The 14,043-nt window shown below is 39.9% G+C and overlaps 1 protein-coding gene across 8 annotated transcripts in view; it reads right to left on the reverse strand.

Moving 5' to 3' along the window:
- Positions 1 to 1,068: 1,068 nt before the first annotated feature.
- Positions 1,069 to 14,043, reverse strand: part of LOC102517286 (cytidine monophosphate-N-acetylneuraminic acid hydroxylase) — a 216,339-nt gene continuing 203,364 nt past the window's right edge. For all 8 annotated transcript variants that reach the window (XM_032462609.1, XM_032462608.1, XM_032462605.1 and 5 more), the window contains 5 exons: positions 13,732 to 13,906; positions 12,042 to 12,158; positions 7,252 to 7,367; positions 4,698 to 4,794; positions 1,069 to 2,445 (listed from right to left, as the gene is read on the reverse strand). In XM_032462609.1, coding sequence (XP_032318500.1) covers positions 2,440 to 2,445; positions 4,698 to 4,794; positions 7,252 to 7,367; positions 12,042 to 12,158; positions 13,732 to 13,906 — 511 coding nt within the window. In that variant the 3' untranslated portion in view covers positions 1,069 to 2,439. The remainder of the gene's footprint in view (positions 2,446 to 4,697; positions 4,795 to 7,251; positions 7,368 to 12,041; positions 12,159 to 13,731; positions 13,907 to 14,043) is intronic.

Here is a 14,043-nt window from a genome sequence, read left to right on the forward strand (position 1 = left end):
AACAGCACGTCTCTACCGTATCTATTTCTGTTCTTCCTTCTGCACCTCCAGCTCCATGAGGCCAGGCTTCAGCATTTCCCTCACTGGACTCTCTCAGGTCCTTAACAGATGTGCAAATGAAGTTGCTAACAATATTTTTTAAAAAAATAAGTTGGAGCATGACAAACTGACCTTAAAATTTTAAAGATGTACAAGTATAGCCTTGAAAATTTTTTGCCTGATTGGTTTATCATTTACTGAGAGGCGTTCTCAAGTATCGTTGCTTTGAATTTTTGTATTTCTTCTTTTAGTTATGTCATTCTTTGATTATGCATTTTGAGGCTGTTATTGTTGCAAAAACATTTCTCCTTTGCTAGCTAGCATAAAGTTAAGCTTTGCCTGTAGAGGGCAATAGAAGGGCACTAGAGAAGGAAGTGGTTTCTGTTGTGGCTCTCCTCAGTTTCTCCAGAACTGGGCTCCTCAAGTCTGAGATGAGCATCAGAGCCCAGCAGCTAGCAGCTTCCCTGGCACCCTCTAAAGTGGCTTTGCAATTGAACTGTGCAGCCTGCAAGTCATCTCCTCGTGAAGGGCTTTCCCAGCACTCCCTTGAGTGGCTCTAAGTCAGTTTCAAGTCATTCAACTCGTTGGCCTTTTTTGGAATTGACAGATGTCTATTCATGACATTGGGAAAATCCACCCCTAATGCCAAGACTACATCTCTGTGGGTTTCCTTTTTCTCCTGATCTTGATAGCAGTGGTGGTGGTGGAAAGCCATTAGACTCTGGGTATATTTGGAGGGTGGAAGTGACAGGATTTGCTGATGCAGTGGATGTTAGCAAGGTATAAAGGATGATTTCATAATTTGGGACTTAAGTCATAGAAATGAGATATGAGAGATGGAAAGAGGGCAGGTGATGTAGGGTAGAAAAAGAAAGAGGGGGATGATGTGGACACAAATGAGGAAATGTAGGGTCAACAGACTGAAGGTGTTGGTAAAATCAAAGCATTGCTGGAGTCAGAATATCAGAAGGAGATGATGAGAAAGCAGGAGAATAAAGACAGGTTTGGTGGCGAGAAAACAAATCCATATTTTAAAATAATCTTTTATTTGCTCATCATATACATTTTAACATATAATCTATGGATCCACATTACATTGATTTTTAGTGATCACTGAATAACTTACTACTACATATTATGTAAATCACAAAATATAATCCCTGAATTCCAAGCATTTTTATTATGAATAATATGTAGAGTGAATCAGAACAATCAAACATCATTAGTGTTCATCTTAGTGAGAAGCAGATAATTAACATTTCTATTACTAAGTGTGAACTTAGAGATTTAAGGAGATAAATTCCACCATTAGATTCTTGGATCTTCAGAATTAAAGAGGGAGTGTACATAATCAGAAGATCGATTTTGATATTTAAATCAATGAGAGTCTCTGTGAATGTGTGTCTGTGTGTGTGTGTGCGTGTGTGTATTGGAAAAATCAACATGTAAGATAGAAACATAGTTAACCATCACATTTTCCTACAGATAAATTTGTGCATATGTGTCTCAATCACGGGAATAGCTTCAAAAACAACAGACACCAGCAGAAACAGATAAATTAGCAGCATATTTTAACCATTGCAACAGTGTTTTTAAATGTTCAGAAGAGGATTTCCAAACTTTTTCAAGACACAGGTCTCTGTTGATTATTATATGGATTTTGAAAGATTTTTGTCTACAAAACTCATTACTAGCTAGTGTTCATATTTTTTAATTAATCAAAGACATTTCTATTTGTTAGGATTTATAATCTGCATTAAATAACGAATTTTGTCACTGAATCAAAACAATTTCAGCCCCAATGGAATTTTACCTTTTAGGATAGCCACAGAAGCCTTGTTTGGGTAAATACATGATTTCAACAAAACTTTCTGAAAAATTGAAAACAGCTCATGAACACATCTTCCTCAATGATATTCAGGGACTCTATCTAAGGAACAAAATATCAATTTGTACATTCTTCTTTTTAAATTCATCTTAATTTTTTCTCCTCCCTATTTTCCTCTTATGGCCTCTCACCTATCTATTACTCTTCTTTATTCTCTTCTTCTAACCTGACCTTCTTGCTTTCCTACCCCTTTCCTTTTTCCTCATTGTCTTCTAGGAAACCTTTTCTCCTCCTGTTCCATTTCTTCTGTGCTTGGGTTTTTATCTCCTCCCATTGTCTTTGCTTTCCATGGAGAATTTGTCCCTGTTGTGTTCACTGATTATTGTACAGAGAATTATGGGTGGAATGAGTACCATATTAATCATCTGGCTATGTAGTGATAAGATAAGTGAATATCTCCCAAATGAAACATGTAATTATCCGTTGCTGATGTCAATAAGACATAGTCTCTTTGGTGTAAACTTCTGTGTCCAAGATGCAGCATCAGGAAATTCTTGAGTTTTTCAAGTTGCTTATCCCTGTGAATTAAAGATATTACTAATGAAAAACAGTATGGCTTGTATTAATATTTTTCATTTTTTATTGCACTGGGGTGAGTTTTATTTTTATTCTTTAGTGTGGGTTACATAGTCTATGATGCATTAAGGTTTAAGAGAGAATCTAAAACTGGAATGGGAACTGGAATTGACTCTCCTCCCAACTTTTTACAGGTTCCCCAAGTTCCTAGCTGTAGGTCACATGACTCTCCTGTTTATTTCATACAGTTGATACAGTTAGCATCTATTGTTCACTCACCACATGCCACTCACTCTTCCAGAAGGGCCTTACTAATCCGACACAGCCCTGAGGAAGGTGCTATTATTACGTTCACTTCACAGATGAAAATCTGAGACAGATTTCGCCCAAGGTCACAAAGCAGGTAACAGAATCAAGACTGGAACTCAAGAAGTCAGTTTCCAAGTCTGAAGTGTTGACCACCATGTTTATTGCCTCCTTGATAAGGCAACTCTAAGCTGCACACATTGACTTCCCGACTCCTATTACCTTCATCTCTGCTCCATCTCATTCACCACTTACACAGAAACACCATTGACCTGCCTTTTTTCAGAGCTGCTCCACCTCCAAGATCTTGGACTTGGTGTCTGTTGTTCACTTGCCTCCTTCCCTTTAATGCCTCCTGCTTTTTCACAGCTGCTGAACCTGCTCAGCATCTCCACTGAGCCTGTGGACTCTTTGTTCTTCCAGGGTCACTCACACCTCATTCCTGCTTTTCCGTTCTTCTCTGTCCCACCAGGAGGACTTGCCATTGCCCCAACTCACCTTGAATTTTTCCACCTTTTAACTTCACCCACTCTTCCTGTCTGGAATATTCTGTCTATCATCTCTCCTTCCATTTCAGCTTATTAAAAATATTTTCCAAACTTCAAGATGCTCTCCTAACACCACCTCCCTATTCCCCTGAAATACTACCTTTTCCATAATGTTCTTCCTGGTCATCTCAAAAAGTCAGCTGTAATCTCTCTTCCCAACACTTAGTGTGTACACCAAATATAATGCTTGTTAAGTCTACCTTATAATCTAGTTGTATGTGAATTCCCTTAGCATCCCTTCCAGCCAATAATCATAATTTAGAAGATCTGGCCCAATGCCTTGTGCTAGACTAGAGTATGGAACAAAGAATTTTACAGCTGAAAAGAATGTTCTATTTTGTTCCTTAATTTTACTGGTAAGGGCACTGCAGCCTAGTTTAAGAGGCAAGTCACACTGACAGTGGGAGACAGAAATTTGCTTGTTCCTTTCTTCCTTGAATGTATATTACAGATAAAAGCATGTGTGCACTAGGCACTGGGCTGAGTACTAGTGTACGAAGGCAGAGTGTCTACTTTTAAGAAATGCAGAGTCTACTAACCAGAAGGGACAACAGATTATTGCAATACAATGTGATGAGATAGCCATTTGCGGAATAAATGAATATATAAATAAACTATAGTATTTATAGTAATATTATGTTATCGTTCCAAGAACAAATATATGGAAACAGGTTTTGTGGTTCAGTTAATAAAATCACATTCCAAGTGGTAGGAAGGACTGTCAAATCTGATTCACGCCAGACAAGCTGATCTCCATTAGCCTAGAAAGGTATTTCTACATATTTCAAAATTATCACCTTAATAAGTCTAGTTATGAAATGTCACAATATAAAGATATTACATATTTATTGTCTATATGCCCCACTTTGTACATTTCATACTGGTGACTCATTTATTTTGCAGCTGCAAGTTTGTACCTCTTATCTCCCTCATCCACTTCTTTCCTCCTTCCACCCATCTCCCCTCTGGTAACCACCAGTTCATTCTCTACATCTATATTTCTGTTTCTGTTTTTTTACATTTGTTCTTTTGCTTTGTTTTTTAGATTCCAGGTATAAGTGAAATCAAACAGTATTTGTCTTTAGTTGCTGCTTTCCTTCATGTGTTCAGGATTTAACTCTGAACACTCACTGACCACCTAGGATAATTTTTGTCTTATTTATTAATCTGTATGTTCACCTCAACCAGACCAAAGATTCCATGGATTTTGGGCTGGATGTACTCACTACTCATTTTATTTACTTATTTTTAAACTTAAATGTTCTTCTTCTAATGTTAGCTCCTCTCATTCCCCCGAAAGTCAGGCTTTCTGCCAGCCATGGTGCCTGCTGAATTCAGATGCTGGAGAGTGTGATAGCACATATGATAAGGGTGTCTCCCAGGTCTATGGGATGCTTTACCTGGGAAATCTCAGCTCTGCTCTGTTCATAGCATGTCAGGAAGGACTTCCAGTTGGGTGGTGTTAGGGGGAGTTTTATCTGAAAATGGTTCCAAAACCTGTAAAAGAGATAAAGCAGAAAAATATATTCTGGAAACCTCCATGCCTATTGTTTCATCAAGATCTGTTTCAGGACCTGGTACTCAGTTCTCTCTAAGAGACAGCACTTCTGTACAGCTTCAGAAGTTCACGGAGCCATGGAGCTCAGCATTTTCAGTGTGTTGAATGCAGTCCTCTAAAACATGGTAAGTCTGTCTTGTTTTTATTTTTCTGTGACGTGCCTTGCTTTAAGGAATTCTTATATGTAAAAATACAGATTTATATTCTGTACATGAAAGCATTAGGACCTGGGGTACTGGTGAGGGTGCACATCAACGGGTTATGCACTATTTCTGGGAAGGAGGGCTTGGCTTCCTGAATAAAGATTAGGCAGAGTGCACCCAAAGTGTACACACTGTGCATGTTGGGTCCTGCAGCTCCGCTCCTAGGAATCTATCCTAAGAGATTACTATGAAAGTGAGCAAGACACATTTCCGGGTTTATTTGCCAAATTATTGTTTCAAATAGTGTTTTAAGTGTTTTCAAATAGTGACAGGTTAGAAACTTACAGGGTGGATCCAAGATTGTTCAGTAAACATGCGGGTTCAAAAGTACGTAAAGTATTATCCCCTCTTTATAGAAAAAAAAGTTCATGTATTTATGCATATAAACACAGAAAGATTCACAAAACACCCAGCTATAAACTGTTCTCTCTGGATGATGGGATTATTTGCATTTTTTTTTGTATTTTAAACATTTTTTTTCAAATTTTCTGTAGTAGGTATGTATTATTTTTATGATCAGAAAAATATTTAACAAACTCACAAATCCCATTTTAAGAGCAACAAAGATAAATTGGGCCATGACTGCTTCCCAGGACTCATTATGGGATTCTCTTACATGTACGTATGGGTTCTCTTACCAAAAAAATAGAACAAAAAAGTCTTTAGCATCAATATCCCATAAGTGTTCAAGGTGGAATTATTTTCTTACAAAAAGTAAGATTTGATTCTCACCCAAAGTGGCTACGTTCATTTTTTTCCAGAACAAGAAGTCAGGTGTAAGTTCTGTTGAAAATGAACAAAACTTGGAATGTTTTACAGCTGTTAAAATGTTTGGGGTTACAGGGAACTATATTCAATATCTTGTAGTAACCTAAAATAAAAAAGAATATGAAAACAAATATATGTATATATGTATGACTGAAACATTATGCTTTACACCAGAAATTGACACATTGTAACTGATTATACTTTAATAGATAAAAATATTTGAGGTTGATCTGTGTGTCCCAACACTAGGGACACTGAAGATACACTGATGAGTAAAAAATGCAAATTACAAAACACATATACTAGGATTACCTTTAAAAAACGACAGCATCTATAACCCTCCCACCCCCACTATATGGAACATTATTATTGAGAATGAATTCAATTTAGAGAAATGTTGATATGCTCAGAAGTCAATCTAGGATGATGCACACTGTGCTGTTATCAAGCATTATCCTGGAGAGTGGGTGGAGGAAAAGGCAGGAAATGGGGTTTTGCTGGAGGTGAAGGGTAGCATTTTTTCCTTTTATATGTTTCTACATTCTTCAAATATTTTAAAAATAATTTCAAAACATTCAAGAAGAGAAAAAATTAAAAAGAGCTTTTAAGACATGCCTGCGTTTACAAGCTCAAGGCAGAAGCTAGATAATAGATTTTGCTCATGTACAATTAAATTCCTGCACTTTTCAGAGGGTCAGTGGTCATGATAAGCAAATATTCTTCCTCTTGCTGATTACTTTGTGAATACAAAAATGGCAAATGGGCCTTTCTGACATTTCGACTCAAAGATTCCAAATATAATCTTAAAGACGTGTACAGTTTTTTTATAAATTTATTTTTAAATTTTTAAATCAATTTTGAGGGATAAGGTAATTAGGCTGATTGATTGATTTAATGGAGGTACTGGTATTGAACCCAGGCTAAGCACACACTCTACCACTGAGCTATACCCTCCCTGACATATATAGTTTTGCAAGGAGACATTTACATGGTTCAGAAGTGCAGGCAGGCAGAACTCAGAGGACCATTCCCCTCAATCAACTAGTTCACCAAATGCATGCTCAGAGTTGGGCACGGGCAAATGGGACATGGGAAATGACTGTCTTCAATGATCACCCCATCCTCATTCTTATCTAGGCCAAACACATCCTTTCCCCCTCACAATGTCCTTCCCTTTCTGATACCATAAACCACTTTCAGAAGAGGCTGAAACACATTTGCCTGAATGTATCAATGATGACTCTTTAAAATGTTATTTTCCTAACTAGATTTGCTTTTCAACAGGGTAACAAAGAAACAAAGCTTGAATGGTGGAATCTCATATATCCACCAACACTGGGGGGCATAGTCAGTCACTGACTCTGCTTAGACACCCACGACACCTTCTGAAGCAGCCAAGGGCACAACAGGCATGTTCAGACTTACAGGTGATGGTATATGTCAGGATCCCGCTGAAGCCGGGTTTGGAATCCGATGTACAAGTCATCCCAGAGGAGACCGTTCTTCACCACATGTCTGATGACATCAACCCGGCTCCGAATCTGAAACAGATATGGACAATCAGCAGGGTGCCTCAGCGCCAGCACAGAGTATCAACCCCTCGTGTCCCTAAGAGAAGCAGCTGCCTATAGCAGCAGGGGTTTGAGGAATCAAGGAGAAAAACCTACCGAGGTAGATATCACAGGCGGAAGGAGAGTAAAGGGGGGTCCCGAGTGCAGCAGAAATGGAGGGAAGGGAAACAGGAAATGGATCAGGAGCTGGGGGAGCAGAGTGGCTGAGAGCACAGATAGATCAGATTGCTGATTTCAAATCCACATTCTGGCTGTGTAATCGTGGCAACCATTCTGTGCCTTGCCTCCTCATCTATCAAACGGAGATAATAGAACATTCCTCATGGGATTATTGTGAGGATCCACTGAGTCAGGGCATATAAAATACTTAAAACAAGGCCTGCCACAGAGCAAGATTACCTTAATTCAGTGGTCAAGGCCCTTACCTTTCAAGAATCCCAACTCCTGACACAGGATCTGTTGAATAGTCAAAGGTGCACAGGGTTACGAGACAAGCACAGATGATTTTTGAGTCTTAGCCCAGCCCTTATTAATCATGCGACCTTACTAATCGTGCTATGCCTCCGTCTCCACTGTTACAGGGCTGTGGTGAGGAAAAAACGAGATAATTCATAAAAAGAGCATGAAGTAGCATGAAGGGAAGGTACCCTAAAATTAGACATGGTTTTAACCCTTCTTCAGTACCTGTGTTAAGATTTACAAGGAGCTTTCAGTATCTGACATTACTTTTTTTTCTCCTGATAAATATCATGCTAATGCCGGTAGAGGCAACATTATCATAAATGATAGGCTAGTAAATGACACAGAATGATCAGAAGATTGGCCTTTGGGATTTACTTCTCTTTCCTACACCATTTCTATAAAACAACTACGTCCATTGTGAACCAAGATCACAAACACAGGTCAAAGGATCTCTTGTTTTGCCAACAGAGACTTAGAAACGTAACTGCACAGTTTGTCAAGTTGAGGACTGCCCAGCTAGGGTGAAGTGTCAAGATCGAGTTCCTCACAGTGGACAGGAGATGGCCTTTCTTGACCTTTCAATCTGGAAAAGAGCATGTGGGAGAATCAAGGGGGTTTTGAGAAATGGTTAGGGTGTAAAATGGGAAGGTCTGGGTGATTGATTAGATTTGGGGGTGACGGGAAAGGAAAGAGGTGACGATTACACCCTTGTTTCTAGCTGGGATCCTGGGCAGGGGCAGGTAAGGGGGAGGCATTGATATTGCCAGTCATCAAGATAGAAAAGGAGACAGAGCAGTTTTAGGAGAATGGAGATGAGGTGCTGAATTTTAAACACGTTGGAAAATAAGGTACCAGGGATTCGGACATTTAGGTGATGCTATCTAGCCAGTGATCAACTATCAGGAACCCAAAGTTGGACAGTGTCGGAGGGAGCTGGGCAAAGTCTGGGCAGGACCTATGGATTTTTGGAGTCATTAGCAGAGAAGTGGTGTCAGCAGATGAGTTCACCCAGATACAGACTTGAGAAGAAGAGTGGGTTGAGCACAGAACCGTGGAGGAAAACAAGAGATTTAAGTGGTGGCTGGAGAAAGAAAGACCCTGGAAGAATGCAGAAGAACAATCAGAAGTGAAGAAAATGAGGGTGAGAGTCACTGGAGCTGAGAAAGGACTTCAAGTTCAAAACGATGGACAGGTCCCATGCACAACCTGTCCTCTGCACACTTTCAGGCTCGACTGAAGGGTTGACCAAGCAATTGCACAGGCATGAAGTGCCAGTCAAGAAGAAACAAGGTGCGTGGTAGGACATTTCAACAAATTAATGTGAATTTGGAAAGCAGGAAGGTGAGTGGCGCCTGAAGAAGAGGGCAGAGGCAGCAGAATCTCAGAGAGTATGTGGAAGGATGTTCAGATGCGGAAGTAGAGCAGTAGGTAGGGGCTGACAGCAGGAACAGACCACAAAAGTATGGACATGAAACAGTTGACCCCTTCCCCATGCCTATGCATGGCTCCCGGGCCAAATACATTCAGACAGTTCTCTGAACAAATAGAACCAATTTTGCAGGGGGAAGGAGAGCAGGGAGTGTATTTGGGATGCCCCAGAGCAAGGACCTCCACATTTTGGTATTCAGGGGTCCCTCAGCCCAATAGCTGGCTCCTCACCATCATCACTTAATCTGTCCAAATACAGTCTAGCTCTTGGTTCATACAGCTTACAGTCCCTTAAAAAAACTGAATGAGCTTTCAGTTTATAAATTTCATTTATAAATCTGGGTCTCTCACATGAAAATCCAGATGTCCAAGTTCTCAGGAAAATTCAGGAGATCAACTGGAACTTAATCGGGGCTGCTCCCTTCCCATCTGACATTTGCTTCCCACAGGACACAGTCCCCACCCAGCTCCACCAGTTTGCAAGATCTGCCTCAGGTCAATCTGTGAGCATTTATGCGTGTAACCCCTGCCTTCAAGTAAATCCTGCTGGATAACAAATGCCACACTTATACAGAGAGCCCTAAATCAGCTTGAAAAGATTTTTTTTGGGGGGGGTAAATATAGATTAATCCTTTAATTCTTTTTTCCCTCCTTGAACCAGAACTATTTTAATTAAGCCCTTAATTCTTAAAAGTCATCTACAGTGGAAGAAAGAAGAGCCAGAGGTAAGCAGCATTGCATACAACTGGAAGCCAATGGAGCAATGCAAAGGTAGAAAGTGCATTGTGTGTTCAGCCCAGCTACTGTGCAACATCAGGCAGGAAAGCACTTACAGCTTAGCTCCCATGCAAGCTTTCTTTGGCAGATACTTAAGCAGAAAGTCCCACCAAGGAGGAAAGCTAAGGGGGTGAACACATGGGTGGGGTCCAGAAGTGGTCAAGTGATGTCACAGGTTGACAGATGGGTGGCAGACTTAGCGAGGAGACCCTCCAGATTGGAGCAGGAGGATGGACAGCTACAGGAGCCGTGCATCTAGGAAAGACAGAGAGTTGGTGTGATAGAAAATATACTTATGAGTTTGAAAGGCAATGAATGCCCCTCCTCAAAAAGAAAAAAAAAAGGCAAGATGAAAAGAGTCCAGGTAGCAAGGAAAGGAGTTCTTCCAAGTATAGGTACCACCTCTTCAAACAAACCTCAAACATATAGAAATTTCACTAAAGTCCTGGGAGATAAAAGTACTGGGAGTCAAAGTATGGGCCAATATGTACGCAGCAGGTATGATGATTTACCCCCTGGTGCATTTAAATCTGCGAGAGAGCTGTTGCTTGCTTTATCCAGCAGATGCATTATGAAAAGCTGTGAAAAAGTGATTTTTTTCAATGAAATGTTTTAAAGGAACTTGTGATCTAAAAAATTCCAAAGATGAATCTCCTTTACAGCCAACAGAGACCTTAATTCATAGGTTTTGTAAATTCAGATTTGAGAAGCAACACAGTGGCTGAAGACCACAGACTTTGGAGCTAGAACGCTTGTGGTCAAACCCCTGCAACATGATTCACTGCCTATTTGACCTTGGGCAGGTTATTTAACCTCTCGGTATGACCTTTTCTTCATCTGAAAATGGGGAGTATAATAGTATCTGTTCATAAGGTGGTTGTTGTATTAAATGACTCAGTATTTATGAAGCTGTGTTTGGCACAGAGAAAGTTATGTATGTATTTGGTAAATAAAGCAATACATTTATCAGATTCATTTTGCTTAAAATGGATGTTTCACATAGTAGGGTTTTCCTATATGTGAAAATCCAGTTTTTTTTTTCTAATCCACAAAGCAGGCAGTGGATTATTGGTTTTAATGAAGTTTCAGCATAGGATTCTCTTCACTAGCAAGTACTAAACATAAAAATACAAGTCAAATTATGAAAATGTAGTTTAATAACACATCTATTACATGGAGGGACATTTAAGCCTCTACAATTAAGGCATCATACATTTATATGGCACGTGTAATACACTTAAGGGCAGACTATATATCCTCCTAATTTATTTAGTGATTCTTACATTTATATCGAATTTAAAATTACAATGCATGTCATATATATGTCATTTGACTCTCATTAAAAAAAAAAAAACAAACTGGTAAGGTGGGAAGAAGCCCAATGGAAGAGGAAAAAAAAACAACCCAAGTCTTGGATTGGACAGGGATGCAAAGAGTCATAATCCGTAACCCTAAGCAGTAGGGGTGGGGCACCCATCTGATCTTGATGTTGTACCCAAAGCCCCGGCTTTTAACCTCACTTCTGCCACGGGTGATGGATTTGCTCAAAACTGGAGCTCAACAAAATACATGTTGGTTTATGTTGGCTTAACTCCCTTTACAGAGCCACTCACAAGGTCTGTTTGGGGAAGGAGACAAGGTTGGAGGAAAAAAACAAAAGGAAGGCGGAGATCAGTGCTTGCAGGTCTTGTAACAGCAGAGGTGGGTCAGCTGTTGGGAAGGAAGCAAGTTGAAAAGCCAATCTTTGCTAATTACTCAAAAAGAAGCAAGTCTGGAGTTTAGTTAAGAATAACATTTCAATATCAGCATATTAGTTGTGACAAAGGTACCACAGTGAAGTCAGATGTTAACAATACGCTCTGTGCCATCCTTGCAACTTGTCTGTAAATCTAAAGTTATTCCAAAATAAAGAGTTTATTTAAGAAGGAAGGAAGGCAGGAAGGAAGGAAAGGAGCACTTCCACCGGTGTTCGCTTACTTCCTCGTATGGATGTTCCCGGCTTGGTCTTTCTTTTGGAAAGGATAAATCTAGAAAGTCAACCAAATAGTCATATCCTCCAGGAAAAGGGTTGAAGTCTTCATCTGTCTCAATCATCTGTGCAAATGACAACATGGTAAAGGGAAGAAGCATATCAATTTAGTGGTCAAAGTCCTTAAAAAATTTCAGAATGTGCAAGACCTAAATGCCTTTAAATGACAGCAATGAACTGGAGTTAATATATAAAGAGTCTCTCCTCTCTGCTCTCTCCTCCTCCCCCAACTCTCTACCCTCCCCCCTTAACTTCTCTCTCCCTCTCCTCTTTCCCAAACAGAATTCAAATTCTCAACTTCTACACTAGCAAAATTTCTTCATATCGCCGACTTCAGATTTACAGAGGTTACCATCTTAAGCACTATTAGTAACAAGATATCAAATATCACATATTTGCAGGCTAAAAAAATGAATAAAATGTGAAATGTTCCTCATTATCATATAGCAGCTAAACATAAATAATTCCACTAACAATTCCAAATGTTTCCTCTTTTTCAGACTAATTATTCTACTGAAAATATCATTCAGACCAGTGTTGCCCAGGTCTTCGATTTCAAAGACAATTTTCTAAAAAAATATTTGGGAGCTAATGGGGCATCAATATTTTATTTTGCTAAGTGAGGACTTAAAAAAAATTCTTACATCTACTGTCCTTTTATTTCATTAAGGGAAGAATGCTATCATGCCTCAAAAATAGAAAGGACCTTATCTTGGAATAATGACAATGCATCCCAAGGAAAGAGAATTAACTTTGTAACCACACTCACATGCATACTCACCCTTATTTCATTAGTGACTGGCAAAAAGTTCGTCATAGACTGGCACTGACCCCAGGTTTCGAGAATGCTAAGTGTTGCCTGGTACCCAGTATTGACGTTTAGGTAACGGTAAACTTGGGAACAGTCCTTACCCTGAGGGTAACCAATCTTTGTTTCCAAGGGTATGAATGAACCCTCCATTTCAGGAGGGTTTCTTTGAACTTTGCTCCCCATGCACAACCTCAGGCACTATATAAGCCAGATAAAACATCACATAAGCAGTGCAGGTACTCCCAGCCCATTTCAGGCCTCCTCTTTCTCTTGCATCTCCTGCCTGTTGGTAATTAATTTGCTTTTGGAAACACCCTCGGTTTTGGTGATCTGGCTGGTAACCGGAACCACTTGGCTTGTGAGATCTGTGTGTATGGGCTGGGGCTAATTTAAGTTCTAGATCGTGGCTGACCTCATGGTTTGGGCAGGTCAGTCTTTCCCACAGCTGCCGGTAAGGATTACTTGCTTCTATGTCTCTACTGGACACCTCCTCTCCAGTGGAGCCCACCTTCCAGTTCCCCAGTAAATAGCCGTTTCTGCCATAACAAACATAACACAATGAAACACTCACAGAACAAAAACAACAGCAACTAACACATGGTGATAGGAGGAAACAGAATGTTCTAGAAGAGAAACTGAGCTGGACCTCAGAACGTCCCCTACGTTGTCAACAAGGGATTGTTGTAGCACATTGTCAAATCTGTTTTCTGTCAGGCAGTCGGTAGGGCTTAATGAATGCTTATTGAGAAACAAATTACAATCCTAAGGGGTTTTCATATATTTCCATAATACAGGAAAGCGAAGACAAGTAATACTTAAGAGCGTACCCTGACCACCAGGTTATAATCCTTAAATCCAGCCCAAGTGAAGTATTCTTTTATCCAGGAAGCGTGAAGAAATATTTCATCTCCTACAGCAGCATTCAAGATTTTCAAATATGGTCCAAAGTCCCAGGAGTCCTTGTAAATTTTGGTCCCCTCTGGAGGCTCTATGATGCCTTTGCTTAAAGACACAAAGATGAGAGAACATGAAAGAAGAAGCAACAATTCAGGAAGGCAGATGTTAGCACTTCAAGATCCACAGTCAACCAGGTGAGTAGCTTCAAGACAGCTCAAATAATCCCCGGGGGTCCCACAGAT

The sequence above is a fragment of the Camelus ferus genome, chromosome 20 (assembly GCF_009834535.1).
Source record: "Camelus ferus isolate YT-003-E chromosome 20, BCGSAC_Cfer_1.0, whole genome shotgun sequence".
NCBI lineage: Eukaryota > Metazoa > Chordata > Mammalia > Artiodactyla > Camelidae > Camelus > Camelus ferus.